The sequence below is a fragment of the Podarcis vaucheri genome, assembly GCF_965113315.1.
Source record: "Podarcis vaucheri genome assembly, chromosome: 2".
NCBI classification, from domain to species: domain Eukaryota; kingdom Metazoa; phylum Chordata; class Lepidosauria; order Squamata; family Lacertidae; genus Podarcis; species Podarcis vaucheri.
This window is the reverse complement of record NC_138760.1, coordinates 27672843-27692747: the sequence shown is the minus strand read 5'-3', so window position 1 is coordinate 27692747 and position 19905 is coordinate 27672843. Positions and strand designations below refer to the sequence as shown.

The 19905-nt window shown below is 44.7% G+C and overlaps 1 protein-coding gene across 3 annotated transcripts in view; it reads left to right on the top strand.

Moving 5' to 3' along the window:
* The first annotated feature begins 575 nt into the window (after positions 1-575).
* Positions 576-19905, top strand: part of PRKCA (protein kinase C alpha) — a 193245-nt gene continuing 173915 nt past the window's right edge. For 2 of the 3 annotated variants that reach the window (XM_082212493.1, XM_082212492.1), the window contains exons 1-2: positions 577-952; positions 11618-11649. In XM_082212493.1, the coding sequence (XP_082068619.1) occupies positions 780-952; positions 11618-11649 (205 nt within the window). In that variant the 5' untranslated portion in view covers positions 577-779. Of the gene's footprint in view, positions 953-11617; positions 11650-19905 lie in introns of all 3 variants that reach the window. The other variant, XM_082212494.1, reaches the window with a different exon arrangement.

The following is a 19905-nucleotide window of genomic DNA, read 5'->3' as shown; positions in this document are numbered from 1 at the left end:
GTGGCACCTTTTGGGCCCGATCAGCGCGCTGAGGAGCCGGGAGGGGATTCGATAAATGGGCAGGGCGGCGGGCCCATTTCTTTTGAGCGCCTTTCAAAGTGAGGGAATGAGGGTCCGGTCGGCGGGTGACTTTTTTTTCTCTCCACATATGGCAAAAAAAGTCTCTCAAGCGCCACGTCGACGACGCGCACACACGCAAGCGCGTTATTTTGAAAAACTGAAGCGATCCGAGGTGCGGCTGCTTGCGCGCCGAATGCAACAGGTGCTGAGCAGGGGACTCGCTCGCAGGGCGCAGCCGACGGGAGGCGCCGCGCGAAGCAACGAAGAGGGCCCTTTTCGGCGCGCGCCATCCTCCTCCCTCCCCCCCCCGGAGTTGGGGGAGTCGCCCACACACCGCCTCGTTGCCCTAGAGACGGGCTTCCCCGGCTCTCGCTCTGTCTCTCCGGCGCTCGCTGGCCCTCCCCCTTCTGGTGGCCCCTCCCCCCCGCCGCAGGGGGTCCAGTGAGCGCGCGGGCGGGCGGAGCCGTCGGGGGCTGGCCCGGGGAAAGGGATCCTCCCCCCCCCGCCTGCCTGCTGCGCGTGGCTCAGACGTCAGGAGGAGCCCGAGCGGGCAGGAGGCAGCGCCCATCCCCGCCGCTGCCAGAGTGTCGGCGGCTGCCGGACGGGGCAGAGGGAGAGAAGTGGGAGGGAAGGAGGCGCTTCCTGGCTGAGGCGAAGTCAAAAGTCGACGCGGCGCGGCAAGCGAGGGAAGGAGCGAGCGGGGGGCGGGGGCGCGCGCCATGGCCGACGTCTTCCCCAACCCGGAGCCCGGCGCGGGTCCCGACGCGGCGCGGGGCTTCGCCCGCAAAGGGGCCCTCCGGCAGAAGAACGTGCACGAGGTCCGCGACCACAAATTCATCGCGCGCTTCTTCAAGCAGCCCACCTTCTGCAGCCACTGCACCGACTTCATCTGGTAAGGAGCGAGCGCGGCCTCAACCCCCACCCCCCGCCCGAGAACCGGGCGCTGCGCTGCGGTGGCTGCAGAGGGGGAACTCCAGCGGCGCTCCCTCGCCGCCTTGCCTCTCCTCCAGCCGGGAGCCTCGCAGTCTTCCACTCCCGGAGAGGCAGGCGAGGCGGGCGGGCGGGCGGGGAGGCAGGCTGGCTGGCTCTCTCCCCGCGCCGCCTCAGCGCTGTTAGTCATCTCCTTCCCTTCAGCCGCTCGGCAGACTTCACAGGTGAAGGACTTGGGGCAGAAAGAGAGACACACACTCTCTCTCTCTCCACCGGCAGGAGGAAGCGCGTGAGGTTCGCCGTCTCTCCGGGGGCTCCGTCGGTTCGATGAGACCCCAGCGCACTCCTTCCCCGCTGACAGGAGCTCTTTTCCCCGCCCCATGCAGTCGCATGTATGGGAGGTGTCTCTCCTTCTTACTTTCCTCCTACGGAGAGGGAGGGAGGGAGGCACCACCCCTGTGCGGGGTGGTTCATGTGGCGCTGCATTTTTCATAGGGGCACACAAAACTTCTGGGCCAGGCTGACCCAGTGGACTCAGTTTTCCTGCACTCCAAGTTGCCAGAAAGGATCTTTCTACTTTAAGGCTCTTGGGGCACCTTTTTCACGTGGAAAGAGAGCTGACTCCCTCCCACCCCACAAATATGCCAACCCATTTATCCACATCTGGGGAAAAACCAACACCGGTCCTTCTGTCCATTTCACCGCTCCGCTGACCACATCTGGGAAAAAAAATTAGTGCCTTTAGATAGACCTTCTGTACCACACATGCATGCACACCCCATAAAAGCCCATTTGATTTCATACAGAAAAAGACTTCCACCCCCACGCAGTACCGTGCTCTCAGAACCAAAAACTTCTCCTACGATGCAACCCATTTTGCTGGGATCCTGGAATGACACTCTTTTTTAAAGGGAAGGCTCTGTAGCCCCCTTCTTCTCAGCCGCCACACTCTTGCCACACCAGCTGTGGAGGAAGCTGGTTGCATCTAGAACTCTTCATCACTCCCACTGATATGAAAGCAACTCCAATACAAGTCTTCCTGTGCAGACCAGCGCACACACGCACACTCTCTCTTCCGTCTACAATCCTCTTCTTGGTCCCGTCTACAATCCTCTTCTTGGTCCTTGAGCCGGCTTCCTTCTGAAACAGTCTCACCCTGTCCCCCTCTGGACACTTAAAATCCATTTGCCCTGATGCAGATGCAGACCAGGCTCTACACCAGCGGTGATGGGAAATGGTTGGCTGTCAGCTTTTGTTAGAGAGCAACTTCCATAATCTCTGGCCATTGGCCATGCTGTTTGGAGTGACCCATCTTTTCCAAGTTGTTTGGGAAGTGCAGATTTTCTCAACTCTAGCATGACAAGCTGCAGATTTTCTCACTCTGCATCTCTCCAAGTTCCCTCTTCTGTGCAACTATTAGAGACACAGAAACCTTGTCCTCCGCATCTCGTTGTTGTTTCCATGAGATCCCGGTTTTTGTTCCTGGCACCTCCAGGTAGCACTTGGAATGTTGCCTGCTTGAGCTCTTAGAGGGCTGCTGCCAGTTAGTGCAGACAGTATTGTGCTAGATGGATCGGGAGTCTAACTGCGTAAGGCTGCTCTTTTGCTATTTCACTATTTCGTGTGAGATTCTTTCCCACTGTTGCACCATGATAAGTACTCTTCTATCCTTCACCTCCCACCCCAGATCAGGAAGTCAAGGAACTGGTGTTAACTGGAGAGCAACACCATCATATATTGGATTGCACACTGTATAACTCTCCCAACATCACAGCAGAAACATCTGGAGTGAGATTTGCCATCCCCACGCTGAAAGCGTTATATGCAAACAACACCAACAACATCTGCTTAAGGGATTGTTCTAAATACCATTCCGCCACAGGGGGCAACTTCCGTAAGCAGCTGCATGGTGCAGTGGTTAGAGTGTCAGACTAAGACCTGGGAGTTCAGGGTTCAAATCCCCACTTGGTCGTTAAGTTAACTGGGTGATTTTGGGTCAGTCGCTGCCTCTCAGTAGGGATTAGTTGTGGAGGGGGAGAATTGTGTACTCTGCATTGAGCTGCTTGGACAAAAAGATGGGATATACCGTATTTTTCTGTGTATAAGACTAGGTTTCCCCCCCTAATTAGGGGGATGTCTTATGCACGGATATATCTCTCCCCCCCCCCTTTCTTAAATCCGAGTCCCCCAAAATAGGGGGCATTTTATACCTGGGGGTGTCTTATAGACAGAAAAATATGGTAAATGCAACAACAACAACAACAACAACAACAACAACAACAACAACACAAAACAGATGCAAGACACCCTCTTCCTCCATCACCCTCAACGGTCCTTTTTCTATGTCTCATCTTTGCCACAGGGCTTTTTTGGAGTTTCCTCTTTCCAGACACAAAGTTTCTTTGTTGCACAGACCATAGATGCAAGATTTTGTATCTTACCATAGGACGTTGTAGGATGCTCAATGGTCCATCTAGCTCAGTTTTGCCCATGCTGTCTGCTAGCAGCTCTCCAGGGCTTCAGACAGATTTCTCTCCCAATCCTACCTAGGGATGCTGGGGATTGAAAAAATCTTATACGTTGTTGTACTCTGTACTGCACCAGCTTTATCTAGTGAGACTTCCAACTGTATTTCACTTGAGAACCCTCCTTCAAATTTCTTAAGCTCACTGATGGAAATTCCCTGTAGTGATGCTGTGGGCTGTCAGTTGCCTTGTGTATTGTTCTATTTCCTGCTTTACCAACTTACTTAGGTAGAGGCTTAACTAACCAAGTTTCTGCCCCCCTGTCGTCTGCTGAAGTACAATTTGCTACCACCCTACTGCACCCTAAAGTTTACTGTACGTGCTTATCTCTTGTCTATTGTGTGCAATCCATTTATTGACTCCAAAGGCATGCTCCCGGAGGATCCAACCCTTGCAATCTAATTATTTTCTGTAGCTGATCTCTTGCCTGCCTTTTTGGCCAGTCTGCACTCAAGATGTTCAGATGGATCTCCCAACATTTTTATTTTTATTTACTTAAAAGCGGCTGAAGTGAGTAGGGTGGGGAGAGATTTTGAATTAGGTCAGAGCAGTAGTGCTGGAGGATTTCAGCTCTTTCCCCATGCTATCCCATCCTGAAGTCAAATTAAGGGAAAAGAAGAATACCTGTATTATTTCCCTGAAGGGTAAAACAGCAGCTTTCCGTATGTGTTGATAGTAGATCAGGAAAATAGTGTGTGGAAATATGATTTCCCCCTGCCATGCCATTGGTCCAATCAAATTCACAGTCCTCCAAAGTAAAAATTTAAAATATCTGCAGATCTACTAATGGGGCTCCTATTATGGGCGCACCCAGTTTTTAGGGGGGGGGAAATCAAGAAAAAAAATATTCCCCCCCAGCCCCAAAGAGCACCGTACAGGCTGCACACAACCTCTCCCTGCCAGAGGGGTTGCGCGCAGCTATGGAAGAAGGCAAGGCAGCGAGTGGGATGGATCCCGCTCACTGTTTTGGCTTCCCCTTTAGCCCCGTGCAGCCCCTCCTTCCCGGGAGACGCTGCGCAGGGTTAAAGAAGCCATAGCCCCGTGCAGCCTCTCCCTGCCAGAGGGGTTGCGCGCGGCTATGGTACAAGCCTGCATTCGATCCATAGGACGCACACACATTTCCCCTCAATTTTTGGAGGGGGAAAACTGCGTCCAATAGAGCAAAAAATACGGTAGTTAGGCTTTTGCTTACCTGGCTGACAAGGAAATTGTTGTACATAAATTTCTCCCAGGGGAGTTATTTTCTGCTACAACCCTACTGTCTAGAAGTTTTACTTATTGTATGTTATGTTATATTCATTTCACTACTACCTGTTGCAATCCAACCTGAGTCAATGTACAAGTTAAAATGATTTTAAAAAGCAACAGCATAGTAACATTGCAACATTAGAGGTGGTATCCAGCAAAGTACTTCTCCTAGCAGAAAGACTTTGGGCTGTGCCACAGAACTTCCCCTCTCTACTTATGTACACCCTCCAAATTGGTCGCTGGTATTCCTAACACTAAACTCCAGAAAAGGCTGGAATGCACAAGTAGGCTTTTAAGAAGTGCTAAAATATATTTGCAGTTGTCAGAGCTCTGAGGGGAGGTGATTCTGTAAGAAGGGGGCTACCACTGAGAAGGCCCTTCACGCTAGTTGCCCAACCCAGATGAACTTTGCAGCTGAGCAGAATATTCAGATGGCAGTAGGGAGAGAGTGCGACTCCTGCAGGTATCCTGGTCAGCAGACATCGAAACCTTGAACTTATCCCTGTAGTTTATGGGCAGCCCATGCAGCTCCTTTAGCAGCGATGTAATATGTGTGTGGTAGGATACTCCACTAGTAACCTTGTTACACGGTTGCAGCATTCTGCAGCAGCCCTGGCTTTGAGACCAGCCTCAATCAAAGTCCCAGATGATGGAGCAGATTCACACTATCCAGTCTAGAGGAATGTTCACAGCGGCCAGGCTATCCCGATCCGGAAACAGACATTGTCGGTGCCAAAGGTGGCATTCACTTATAGCTACCACTGCCACCTGAGCTTCTGTGGATAAATACAAATCAAAGACTACACCCAAACTGTGCTATTACCTGTTTCTGGAACCAAGAGCCACCCATCTCCCCACAGGACCTCCCAATGCCAGGACTGAATTACAGTGGTACCTCTGATTATGTACTTAATTCGTTCCGGAGGTCTGTTCTTAACCTCAAACTGTTCTTAACCTGAAGCACCACTTTAGCTAATGGGGCCTCCCACTGCTGCCGTGCGATTTCTGTTCTCATCCTGAAGCAAAGTTCTTAACCCTATTTCTGGGTTAGCGGAGTCTGTACCCTGAAGTGTATGCAACCTGAAGCGTATGTAACCCGAGGTACCACTGTACAGTTTTTGGCCGTCATCTTAGCCTCTTCCTGCACCCATACACTTGTTCAGGAGCTGCCATAAGATGCCAGTGAACTCATAACAGAGTGCATTCTCTTTAACCGCAGCGTAAGTTGTCCTACCCATTGAATTCATTTAGTTTTTCTTTCTCCTATATATCCACTATATATATTCCCCTTTAGCACCTGGGTTATGTCATGTACACCGTGCTTGCATGCAGCTGTTCCACTTAACCTTGATTCTGTAACCACTTCGTGCATATAAGCATTTGTGTGCAAGCTGCCCTTCTTCTTACACAGCCCTGCCACTTTACAAACTCTTATGATTCTGCAGTTGCTTAGTACGAGATTGCTTGGATCTCTTGCACTGAGTTTGGTATTTCCCTTTTTTGTGTTTCCTGTTGCTGCCTCTGGTGGGCAAGGGGATTTGAAAATACTTTTGCAGATTGCACCTCTTAGATGTGCATACTCATAAATAAGATTTATGCGCATAGCCGATATGGAGGAAACTAATAAAAACCACTCAGGAGCCACAAGGGGATAAAGCAGTGCTTTCTTTCCTCGAAACAATGTCAGGCTGTTACAATGCCAGCTAGCTGAAGTGGTGTTGTACGTCGTTTGCATGCACATATCTGGCTGTGGTTTAGACTGTGAATGGTTGTGCACCTTTCCTCCGTGGGCTCATCTTGAATGAAGAAAAACGAGTGTTCATGTTGTCTTATTGTGGATTGCTTGCATCCAAATACATCCATTTTATTCACATGCTGCAACTTATTTGTCCGAGAGCCTTTGGTATGGACTGGATACTCCGCCATTCCCATAGTATCAGCTATGAGAGAACCTTAGGACTTCCAGGTGTCAGGTCTATCCTCACAGGCAACCCTCCCTTTTATGCGCATTCAACATGTGTGTGACTGTGTGTACGCGCATCATGCTGAGCCAGAAATGAATTTTAAAAAGGCCAAAATGGCCCCAGAAGAGGCGCGAAGAAGCCAGAAAAGGCGCAGGAACAGCACCTACCAATCCCATGGGCCTTCACAACTGCAATCCCAAGAGCCCTTGCACCAAGGATTGAGGCCTGTGGAGAGTTTGAGGAAGGAGGTTGGGAGAGAAGGGTTGTGTTGGAGTTTTTGTAGGTGTGTGTTTTTTTCTTTGAGCTGCTCTTTGAGATGGCACCTAAATGCACAGCATCGTCATCTTCCTCGGGTGATGACAAACAAACCCAAGAGACAGCGAGTGGTGCCCATGCTGGAGGAGGAATTGGAAGTTGTGGACTGTTTAGCAGGCAGCATGAGCAGGTGTTATGTGGCATGCAAGTTTGGCAGGAAATAATCCAGCTTAAGTGCCGTAAAGGTACGGGAGAAGAAAATCCAGGCATTGGAGGCAGTGAGTGCATGTACAACTACAACTGCCAAGGTCCCCAGCCATGTGCAGGATGAGGCCCTGTTGAAGGCACATGAAGCACTGAATCTGTGGCTAGAGGCCTTGAACTGCCAGCATATCCCCATTGATGGCAGCACCTTGCGCAAGAAGACTCTCAGACTGTATGTGCACTTCAGGCAGCCTGAGAAGGAGTTCTGAGCTAGTTCTGGCTGGCTGACCCACTTCAAACAATGCTTCGATTTGAAGAACATTGGCACCTGTGTTGAAACTACATCCATGGACTATGAGGCTGCCCAAAAATAATGTCCTGACCAACTGAAGAGACAGAAGTGCCAGCTGCCCATCATCATAGAATCATAGAGTTGGAAGAGACCACAAGGGCCATCGAGTCCAACCCCCTGCCAAGCAGGAAACACCATCAGAGCACTCCTGACATATGGTTGTCAAGCCTCTGCTTAAAGACCTCCAAAGCAGGAGACTCCACCACACTCCTTGGCAGCAAATTCCACTGTCGAACAGCTCTTACTGTCAGGAAGTTCTTCCTAATGTTTAGGTGGAATCTTCTTTCTTGTAGTTTGGATCCATTGCTCCGTGTCCGCTTCTCCGGAGCAGCAGAAAACAACCTTTCTCCCTCCTCTATGTGACATCCTTTTATATATTTGAACATGGCTATCATATCACCCCTTAACCTCCTCTTCTCCAGGCTAAACATGCCCAGCTCCCTTAGCCGTTCCTCATCATGTTCCTCTGCAAGACACCATCAGCTCCACCAAGTGAGTCTCACCCACAGCCAAGCACTTTGGGGGTACCGGTCCGCCCTGCTTGTCATTGTTTGCAAATCGTCCTTCAGCAATGAGGAAGACTGAATGCCTCCATTGCCACCATTCCTACCCTGTCTGGTAGGGCTGCTGGTTTGTAAAAGGGTTTTTCTAGGATTCCCAGAGGTTCAGAGGGTCTTTGCAGGATGCTTCAATTACACGCAAGGTGACTTGGAACGTAACCCCCCCCCAAATAAATGGGGGGTTGCCTGTACTTTGGAGGAAGCCCTACTGAAGAAAGCATTCTGCTTGCAGGTGATACTTTGAATCCAGTGTTTGTTACTAAATATTTTTGTATTGCCTTGGTTAGGAAGAGCACAAGGGTAGCTTCCAGTGTCTCCCTTTAAAATACACACAAGCAAAAGCTGAGAACTTTGTGTTGCATGTGCATTAAAGGAAAATGTATGGATTGTGAATGCATGAACCCTTAATACTTTAGATATTTTGTGTTTGTTTTGTGCTGTAGTATCAGACTTTGAGTACTAAGTGTTGTCTAAGAAGTGCCGAAACAAAAGTTTTCTTGGCCTTGACATCCTATCACAGGGGAAAGCCTTTTTCTAAACCTATGCCCACTTACTTGTGGTAAGTTCTGCTTAATACAGTGGGGCTTATTTCCAAGCAAACATATATGTTTGCATTTACAGCCCTTCATGATATTTATCCCAAGGAGGTTTACAATATAATTGAAATAAAACAATAATATACAATAAATAAGCTAAATGATGTGATTACATAATTAATGCAACACACACTTAAAATACCAGTTGAAGCAGTCAAGTTAAGAAGCATTCAACTCCAGTGATTTAAAAGCATCCCAATACTATTTTGGAAGACAAACCCAATTAAAATGGATAGGATTGTCCTATGGGTCTACTGCATATCATTCCACTTCTCTGTAATTGTTGAGAAATTCATCATATGGGCATGCAAAACTTTGGAGAGAGAAATGAGGAGGTGATAAAAATGATATAGCTGCTTACATTTTAAAAATAATGCTCAATTTACTTAATGTAATTAGAAGAGGAAAATAATTTGGGGGGGGAATGAAACAAAAAGAAGAGTAGAGTTATAAAATTGCTGTAGGGCCCATTTAATCATGTTTATAATGATAGTGAATACATTTTAAAACTGCATTGATAAAAGGCACTTAATTACAGGGTGCATTTGAATGGGGAAACACATCCTGTGGCTGGCAGGTGACAAGAAAAGTTGTGTTCTACTGCCTTTTCCAGCTAGGAAGGATTTTTAATATTCTTCAGAGACAGCACGCAGTAATGTTTTTCTGCTTCAGAGATAAAATATAGGCGCCTTTTTAATGAGAGTCTGGGAAACTTCAGAAAACCTGTGAATTGTAAATACAAAATTTGGGTAGCTGTTCTCTAAAGGGGCAGCACTGTTAACACCACCGTCACCCAATCAGTTCTTCTTTTTTTTAATGTTGCAATTTTTCCCAAACGCTTGTAAGCAGATCTAAACTTTTAAAAAATGCTTAATTGTAGAGTGTTTGCAGTGTGTGTGTGTGAGAGAGCCTAGTGGAGGAACCACCACTTTTTGGTCCTCCTCAATGAAGGATTAGGAAAAAGTCTGTACCACTCAACTTCAATTTATTACTAATATATATATAGAGAGAGGGAGGTAGAAATTGCAGCCTTTACCCTTTCCTGCTTTGCTTCTATGTTTTCAATACAGTAAGCCCGCAACTTATACAGAGGTTACATTCCAAGAATAGCACCTAAAGCCAAAATTGTGTATAGTCAAAACACATTGGGTGCAATAGAGGGTGGGATTGCCAAAGTATTTTTTTCTGTACACCTGCCTGCTTTCCATTCCATTTTATTTATTTGCCAAGTTCGCAAAACTGAATTAGCACCAGCGAAATGTGTGTAGGTTGCAAGTGTACTGCACTTATCTTTAACTGTGTTAAAAATCAATAAATCAGAGATAAAGTAATCTGTTATGTGGCATTGTTTGATTACTCATTTTATTTAGAAGTTAGTTCTGTCAAGTATAGAAACTTTTAAGAACACAAAAAAGGGATGCTCTGATTATGAATTAGTAACTTTCAGTTGCATCAATTTAGTTGTTAATTTAGCATTATTGCATTTGACCTCAACAATCCGGCTATCTTGAGACAGTTGCAGCAGTGTTTTTAAAAGGTGGCATGTATATAAAAAAAATTGTGGTTAAAATATACACCCGTCAATATCAGGACGGTTTTCACAAACAAGATTGTTAAGCTTTGTTTGAATTCCTCTGTGTGTTTAATTTTATTCCCACAGATTTGTGCCTATAAACAAAGTAAATGTGTGTGTGTGTTTGAAGTCTCCACTTCACTGTGGAAAAAACTTGTGTGTGTGCCATCCTACAGTTTTGCAGGCTGCTCCTAGCAAGTAGATTTGAGTAGTATAAACTAAGTATCTGTATATAAACACCTACGAGGAAAGTATTTGTATATGAGCTCCTTAATGTAGCCCCCCCTCCCCCGAAATGCATGTTAGCAAAATAAATAACAGAGGTTCATGTTCGTGTTTTGGCAACTGGTAGAAATTCCGTCAGTCTTGCATCCTTAGATATAAGGCCAAGCTTTCTTTTTGTGAGTGTGTATGTGTTAGTTTTTCACTTAGATTCTCTTAAAAGAAGAAAGGGCAGTAATCACAACAAAGGGGGTAGGAGGACTATCAAGGCCATCTAGACAGTTTTGAGAAGGTGAATAACTAGAATCTTGCAGCTCTAGTATTCTCACTGAATCCAACAAATCCTGGGAGATTAGGTGTTTTGGCCCACTTACTAACAAATGTGTCTCACTTGCCAGTTTATCACACACACCCCACCTGATATTCTCTTGCATTGTAAGTATATTTTGGACATTAAAACAAGCCAAGACAATTTATTCCTTTATTACAGTGGTGCCTCGCAAGACGAAAAGAATCCGTTCTGTGATTCTCTTCGTCTAGCGGTTTTTTCGTCTTGCGAAGCAAGCCCATTGACGGATTAGCGGATTAGCGCTATTAGCAGCTTTTAGCGGCTTATCAGCTTATCGGATCAGCTGATAAGCGGCTTAGAAAAAGGGGGGAGGGGGAAAAAACCCCACAGGAACTCGCAAGACATTTTCGTCTTGCGAAGCAAGCCCATAGGAGATTCGTTTTGCGAAGCACCTCCAAAACGGAAAACTCTTTCGTCTATCGAGTTTTCCGTCTTGCGAGGCATTCGTCTTGCAGGGCACCACTGTAGTTGTGTTGCTGCATACAAAGTTGTGGGCTGCATCCATCAAGAGCCATAATAGTATTAATGAAATGGACCCTTACATTGTGAATATTTGCAAGTTAATTGTTCAGAATTTTTTTTTGTTGAATGTAAAGAGGCTGAGAGCAGAACCCTGTACAGGTATACTCGTAAGTAACCGCTATTAAACTCAGTGGGACTTACTCCGTAAGCAGAAGTTAAGAAAACTTATTCCTTTGACAGGAAATAATATTGCTGTTGCATATTACGACAACAAAAAAAAGCTAACTTTGTCTTTCACTCTCTTTTTCCTTGCCTAGGGGGTTTGGCAAACAAGGATTTCAGTGTCAAGGTAAGTAAGTAATAATGGCTTCCATTTCTGCTTTAATCATGAAATCTAGGTGAAATATACCTCAAGAAGGAATTAATTATGCTAGAAAGAAAGAAAAGTATTAAATTATCTAAAAGGATGTGTATTATTTAATCATTTATTATCTCATGAACTGTGAATCATGCACAGAAGAGTTTCATTTCAGCAGAGTTTCCTAAAATTAAATGTCATGTAATCTGCATATAGAGCACTCTTTAATTTTTCATGAAAAGAATCTTTGTGGTTTATTTTTGTAGAGAACATTTTTCTTGTCGGGAGCTGCTGTCTCTGTGTGGGTGTTCTGAATAGTGGATTCGCTCTCCATTGGGCTTCCTTTAATGCTCTAATCCATCTTTTCTCTCCCTTAGTAATTTACATGGGTTTCATGAATACATTTAGGTGGACCTTTGGTCTTTATTTTAATCTGTTTATTCAACTGAATGGAGTAAAATACAGTAAACATTGTTATTGTGAATGAACTTCAATTCAATGTCAATTCTTCAGTGTTAAAATCTTGGGACAGGAAGTAACTTTATTTACATGAATTGCCTTATTGGCCATAATATGGCTGTATTTTTGTTCAGTGCTTATTTTCGCTAAACTTTAGGATATGTACAGAACACGAAACCCACAAAGCTGCCTTATGTAAAATTAAATTATTGGTCTCCCTAGCCCAGCATAGTCTATGTTGAGACAATAGCTCTCCAGTTACTCAAAAGAGATGCACAGCTCCCAGATATTATTTTGATTGGATATGCCCAGGATTAAACTGTGAATGTCTGCATGGAAAAACCTACAACTGAAATTTGCCCTTTCCTCATATTCTTGGGTCCATAGCCTGATTTTCTAAGGTCTGTAGGTTGATCACCATTTCAGGTTATCCCGCATGAATCAATACATTTCTCACTTCAGCAACCTCCCTCGTCATAACTCATCAGCGTTCTTGTTTGCTAATTGTATATGTTACATTTTCCTACCATGGAGACAGGTTTGATTAAGTGAGAATAGCATTTGGTCTGATGATTTCATAGATTTTAGGGCAGCTGACAGTGGCAGCTGGTGAATTTTGGAGTTGATGTGACACTTGCAGGTTAACCCCCCCCAAAAAAACCCTGTTGTTTTTGATCTGCTTATACACCATACAGCAGGGGTCAGCAAACTTTTTCAGTCCACTGTCCCTCAGACCTTGGGGTGGTGGTGGCGGACTATATTTTGAAAAAAATATATGCATGAATTCCTATGCCCCACAAATAACCCAGAGATACATTTTAAATACAGTGGTACCTCGGGTTACATACGCTTCAGGTTACATACGCTTCAGGTTACAGTCTCCGCTAACCCAGAAATAGTGCTTCAGGTTAAGAACTTTGCTTCAGGGTGAGAACAGAAATCGTTCTCTAGCGGCGCGGCGGCAGCACGAGGCCCCATTGGCTAAAGTGGTGCTTCAGGTTAAGAACAGTTTCAGGTTAAGAACGGACCTCCGGAATGAATTAAGTACTTAACCTGGGGTACCACTGTGAAAGGACACATTCTACCCATCTAAAAACATGCTGATTCCTGAATCGTCTGCAGGCCGGATTTAGAAGGCGATTGGGCTGGATGCAGCCCCCGGGCCTTAGTTTGCCTACCCATGCTGCATAGGCATGTTTTGCTAGCATGGCTGGGAGATACACATGAGTTAAGTGTGTTGTGGTGACTAAGATTTTTTGTACAGTGAGCCAGGAATTTTTATTTGAGGAAGATGCTAAAGGGGGAATTAGCATTGGATGTCACATTGGCTACAAAAGGCAAAAAAAGCACTTCTCTCTATGGTAAAGTTTCAAAAGCAGGCATGGTGTGGTGGCTGAGAGTATGCGCTGGGACAACTCTAGTCCACACTGTACCTCAGCCATGTATCCACTGGGTGACCTAACCCAGAAAACTATTTTTCACTCTCACCTCCCTGTACCTGTTTCCAGGAGAGGGATGAAGAATACCAATGTTTAGAGATAATGTATGTGAAACACTTGGAATTCCTTGAAGAACTATATCAGTGCTGTGTAGTATTTTCTCTATAGTAGCCCAAAATTTGCAAAGATTAAGCTTCTACCCCCCCATGTCCTGTAATGAGAGCATACTGTTAGCCACATCTTGTCACCTGGTGTTCTTTAGTTTTTCCAAGGATACTAAAATGTGAATACATGCAGAGGCGTAGGAAGATCAGGTAGTACCTGGTGTGGAAAATTTATTGTCCCTCCATTGTTTTGTTTTTTTCTTTTGCCTGCAAAAATGGTTTTATGTTATTTCATATTTTGTTACAAAGAAGTGTGGATTCTGGGCCCCTGATAACAAGTAACAATTAAAATTTTGAATTTGTAATGGAGGAAAAATTCTTGCATTAATTACAGGGTTGGCTTGTGCTGACAATCTGCTGAGTTGTGGTTGTATCATAAAACTGAAATATAAAACTGCTAGCCATTAAGTTCATTCTTCAGGTGTTTAGTTTCAGAAACATAGGTTGCCTTTGTATGTGTTAACTTTGCTGTTAACATTGGCATATTTAGGAGTGTGCAAATGACCATTTAAAGATGCAGTAGTTTACAATGCACGTGCCTCGATTTCTGTCATTGTCCATGATTGATAGTAGCTTGGAATGTTCATGAAGACTTGCTGACAGCCTTCATGCTGGTCAATGAAGTAGCTATTTTAGGCAGCTAGAATATTCAGTTATAAGTTGTCTAGGTGTGGGTCACCTGTATTTGTTGTACATGTGGCTGGCTAGAATTTTGAACTGAGGGGATATGGATAGCTGTGTCTTCGTGTTACTGATTGAATAGTATAATAGTGTTATGAGTTTGTGGGTACTAGACTCCCCTAAATTCTTGGATCCAGTAAATGGTAAAATATAAGCCAGGCCAGTTTCCTGACCAGGAAATTGCCTGGGGTGTAGGCTGTTAGGAGAACAAATGGAAGGTGATGAGTCATTAAGAAAGTCATTTAAGAAAGCAAAGGCTCTGTGCCAGACTGCAAGTGGGTGGGGCCCCTCCTCCAAATCTGAGTTAGTTCGAACGCAAAGGCAGAGTTTGAGGTAGAGTGTTTCAGGCTGACTGGGATGGAGGGGAAAGGTTTCAGTCTGGTAAAGGTGGCTGGAGAGAAGTACAAGGGTTGATTTCTGTTTGAATCCATGGCTGCAGCTATGGGAGCAGCAAGACCCACTTGGAGTGTTAATGTTGTGAGCCCCTCCATCGTAGGCTCAGGTTGTATATCTGTGTAAATAAACCATATATCATAAAGACACCACACTTTCCAATGGGCCTCATTTCCAAAAGGAAACACGGACCCTGGGCGAGTGCCTGGGACCCCTGGAATCTCACACTGCTCAGAGATAGGAGTGTTGTGTGATAACATTTTAGTAGGTTTTTGTTTATCAAAATATTGTACTTGGCTTATACTCAGAACAATAAAATATTTTTTTTAATAAGAAATTTTATTAAATTTCAGTGAGTGGAATTCTGCTGATAGGATGCTGCTAGCTGAAAGGGGAAGCTTTCTTGCCCTGCAGCCTCCTCATTCTCCCTGACACGTTTTGTTGGGAGACCCTCTAGAATAGTGGCAGTGGAGGAAGGCTGCAAGGGAAGGGGGAACTGGCAAGAATTGTCTGCCTTCTTCTGCCAGAGGGAGCTTCTACTGGACTGGAGGCCCACCGGTCGGAAGGTCCAAGTCATTGAGCTCAATCCAGAAGGTGAATTGATAAAGAGGAAGATACTGCTATGATGCTTAATTAGTCTGTAAAAGAAAAACAAAAAGAGATGTAGCTTGGTGGTGGTGAGTGAGAGAGAAAGAATGCTTTAAACACAGTAGGTGGAAGATAACTAATGAACATCTTATTCAAACTCTTAAAAAAGGAGAGAGGAAAAGGTGTCTGTACAGCTACTGACTTTCATTACTATCCTAAATCCAAGCGCCTTCCAACAGTGATTCCCCCCCCCCTTGGGTGTCTTAACTGTCCAGTTCTAAAAATGCTTCCTGGTTAAATATACTTCGGATTGCAGCACTGGTAAGGTCACTGTGAGGTGATACGTTCGAAATAGTGTTAGTAGCAGATAAGAACCGACTTGCAAAGTCATGCATAATACAACTTGAGACAGTTCAAAGCTTTGGGTGGTGTTCAGCTAAGTTTTACTCTGAGGAGACCGCTTAAAATTAATATGGGACTAACTTGGTCATGGTCATTAATTTCAGTGGATCTATCCTGATTAATACATAGTTGAATGCCACACATTTTCTTGGAGTGCACATTCTCTCCAGCCACTAGGTAAAGCTGCCATATTCAGTTTCCATTGATATTTCCCCCCAACCTGGTACACTACCTAAGATTGATCTCTGCTTTGTGCATATATGTATGTATGTGCATATATATATATATATATATATATATATATATATATATATTTGCTTTCGTAGATTTTCACGGGTACAGGAATGCAGGTTTTGGTGTCTTCGGGTGTCTTCCCGTGTAAGAGTCGGGGTGTCTGTGCGACGTTTCGACGAGGTCTCACTCGTCATCTTCAGGCTGGTGCTTTCGGCTTCTTGTTACTGGAACAGAGCAGAATATGGTGTTTGAGTTCCTATAAATACTGTTGAGGGGTGTGGTGTATAGCCTCCAACGTTCTGGGCAGAGAGGAGTTCCTAGATTAGTGTGCCTCTTCTTCTTTTGTTCCTTAATTACTTGAGGGATATCTTGAGTGATTTCATGAGTGATATTCTGAATACCACTGGGTGGGTCATTAAGTGTAGATTAGTTGCTAAAGCTTTTGTGTCTTGATCTCTTGAGCTTGTGAAGAGTTTTTCTGAGAAGATGGCTGTGCTGCATTTAGTTGTGCTCTGGCTTGGCTTCGTGTATAGGGGCGAGCTGTGGTTTTGTGCCTTGTGCCAGCCAGATCTGTGTAGGGATTGCAGGGGGGTGCAGCATCCGGAGGTGCCACTATAGTTTGGCTACTGGATGGAGTCTGTAATATGTCTGTGGAGAGGGTCTGGGTTTGGGTCTGGTGTGGTTGATTGGTGACGGCGTTCTGTGTGCCTCTGGTTCTGGTGTCGGTTTTTGTGGGGAGGGCTAATTTCCAGATGTCTGGCAGGCGGGACGTGTCGTCACGCTTGTTCATGTTGTGAGGGTGTTTCTCTATCTCGATGGCTTCCATGATTATTCTCTTGTGGTGATGTTCCATGTTAAAGAGCAATTTGGAATCTGCAAAATTAATTTCGTGTCCTGTTTCTTTCATGTGTTGGAAAAGAGAGGAAGTTTTTTCTTCTTTTTTGACGGCATTCTTGTGTTCTGCGATACGTGCATTTATTCGTCTGTTTGTTTGTCCAATGTACGTGGCTGGGCAGACTTTGCAGGGTATTTCATAGACCCCTTGGTTTTCCAGCTGGATTTTGTCTTTTATGTATATCTCTGTGTGTATGTATATATATATGTGTGTGTGTGTGTGTATATATTGCTGTTTCCTACAACCAATAACTTCTGTAGTTTGTATAAAACTGGAGACAGAGCTAGTGAACTGCTGTACAGGGTTTTATATTTTTAAAAAGGGGAATCAGGCACTTCTTCATCCCAGAGTCCCTAGGTGTAACTCGAAACCTAATCTATTATGCCTGGTCCCTCTTCCCACTCCCTATTTTAAGAGAGATACTAGTACAAACTTTATGGCTTCAACACTCTGCCCCCTGCCCCTCCCACTTCCTGTTTTGCGTAACAAACAGGCCTGATGAAGATTTCTGGAGAACTCGGAGACACTTGCTCCCTGTCTTGTGACAGTTTGGTTTTTCTAACGAAAGCATTGCCATACTATGGATTCTAGAAGGCATTTTTTGGGTACATTATCTCTGTAATCCTTGCGGTAATCTGGTAAAAGAGGTCAGCGTTGTTATCATCATATTGCGGAGGGGGAGGGGGATGGAGGAACTGGGACAGAAAGAGAAATTGAGGGAACCACGCTTAAAGCCATCTGCAGTTCATGGCTGTTGAACAGGGAGCTTCGCAGCTCACACTTGCCCACTAAAACTACATGAGCCGTACACGACATGCTGCCAACAATCAGTACAGGTTGGACTGAACAAATTAATTGTTTTGCTCCTTCCCTTCCCCCGTTCCCATTCCAACGAACTTGGCTTTCTTCAATGGTTTACTTGTCTGCTGCTTTTCTGTGGTAGGCTCCCCTCTGCAAAGCACTTCGTAACGATAGACTTCAATTTCAAGATAATTCACTAACAAATCGCAAGAGAGCCCAGCAAATTTAAAAAGCTGTAAAAACAACATTTCCAATAAGCCCCAAACATCTCATATTAATAGTCACTGTTACACTAAGATTAAATAATCGGCTAATAATTCATACTGAATCCTAACAATAAAAAATAAGGGGGGGGGGAATCTGTACACCAGCCAAAATAGTGGGCATGCTATGTAAAATTTAATATTGTGTCCATCAGGAACTTCTAAACAAGCCTGCTGCTGTCCTAGGCAGGGTGGATTGGACCAGGGAGAACAACTGGTCAGTGAGTTTTCCTGTTGCTGCTTTTCCTCACTCTGGCAGCCCTGTTTTGCTACCCCACTGGAGCTGTAGACCCTTGTTGGGCCAAAGGTGGCATTCAGGAGCTGCCAGCAAATCACTTCTACTTTGGACATAGCTATGATTATTTCTGGCTGGCTGGCTGGTCATGTTAGATAAGTCACCCCACAGAGTACGATCATAAGGGTACTTTTTATTTTAGCTGTGTCTGTTAACAGCACAATTTCCTTTAGGCAGATTTCAATTGTCAACCCATAACACTTCTCTAGGTTCGCGGATTATAAAGGCATTACAACATTCTTTAGGTTTGTCTTCCAACAAGTGCAGTTTCTTGTGGAATAATGTTAGAGCAAGCCATAAATTGTTAAGCAAGCTTCTAACAGACTTCTTTGATTAGGCAAGTGGCAGCGGTGGGTGGGCAGGGGAGGGAAGCTACATTTTGTCTGCCTTGAAAAGTAACAATCTTCTTAAAAATAATTAACCCTGCTTAGGCGAATGTTTCGATACCTGAGGCACTGAGGTTGAGCCCTGAGGCTGCGTGCTCTGAGCCTTTGTAGCTGGCCAGAAATATCTTCCTTCCCCTTCTCTGCACGCTTTCTGTTGCATTATTACAGGCATAGGCAAACTCGGCCCTCCAGATGTTTTTGGCCTGCAACTCCCATGATCCCTAGCTAATAGGACCAGTGGTCAGGGATGATGGGAATTGTAGTCCCAAAACATCTGGAGGGCCGAGTTTGCCTATGCCTTCATTATTACCAGCCAACCTGCCAGTTAATTAAGGAGTTTCTACAATACGAATATCCTTGAACCGCTACAGCTAAAACTGCACAGATTCTAGGAGCACCTCGCATTCCTACTGCTCTTTAAAAACAACAACTGTGAACAGGATATTATAATTCGGTTATAAGGTCATACTTTCAAGATCTAAAATGCTCTTAACTTGCAATAACTTAGGTACTTGAGAGTGACCTATAAATGCATGTCAAGTTTTCATCAGGCAGTTTGTGTCTTCTTTTTCTTTTTCTTTCTGTGGTTTTATTTGTCACTTTTGGGCATTCAAAACTGTCGGCCTCATTTGGTCATAGTCTCCATTTGTGACATTTGCTCGTACCATGCAGTAAATGCTCAGTGTAAGAGCAGGGTGTATTTAAGAGTCCTTTGAAATTCTCACTTTCTTTATGCAAGTGTTAGGAACTGTTATATTACGGTTTCCTTACTGGATAGGGTATATTTTCATAGGCTGTGGATTTTGTGCAAGCCTAGGAAGGCATTTCTGAGGATAGGTGAAGCCCTCTGAAATGGTATGTGCTGAGATACAGCAGGATGAAACTGGGGTAACTGGGGGGATGAAAGCCCCCACTTTCATGTGGGATGAACTTCTTGTTGATCATGCATGGGTTCTGGGCTATAGTGCTGTGGACACAAATGCTTGTGGCAGGTATTTCCGTTTAATGTAAATGTATTGGTGGTCTTTCAACTGTTGTAAACGAGTATCATTCATGTCTACCCAGGCTATTTGTTATTAGGGGAAACTTTTTTTATTTTTTTTGAAAGCTGAAGTTTCTCATTTGTTACAGAAAAAGAAAGAAAGACTCCAACCCTGTTTTTTTTGCACTGAAAGCATAAGTTTAAAATTAACACGCATTCTGGCAGTTTATTTTGCAGAGCAAGCAGGAGAACACACTGACTATGA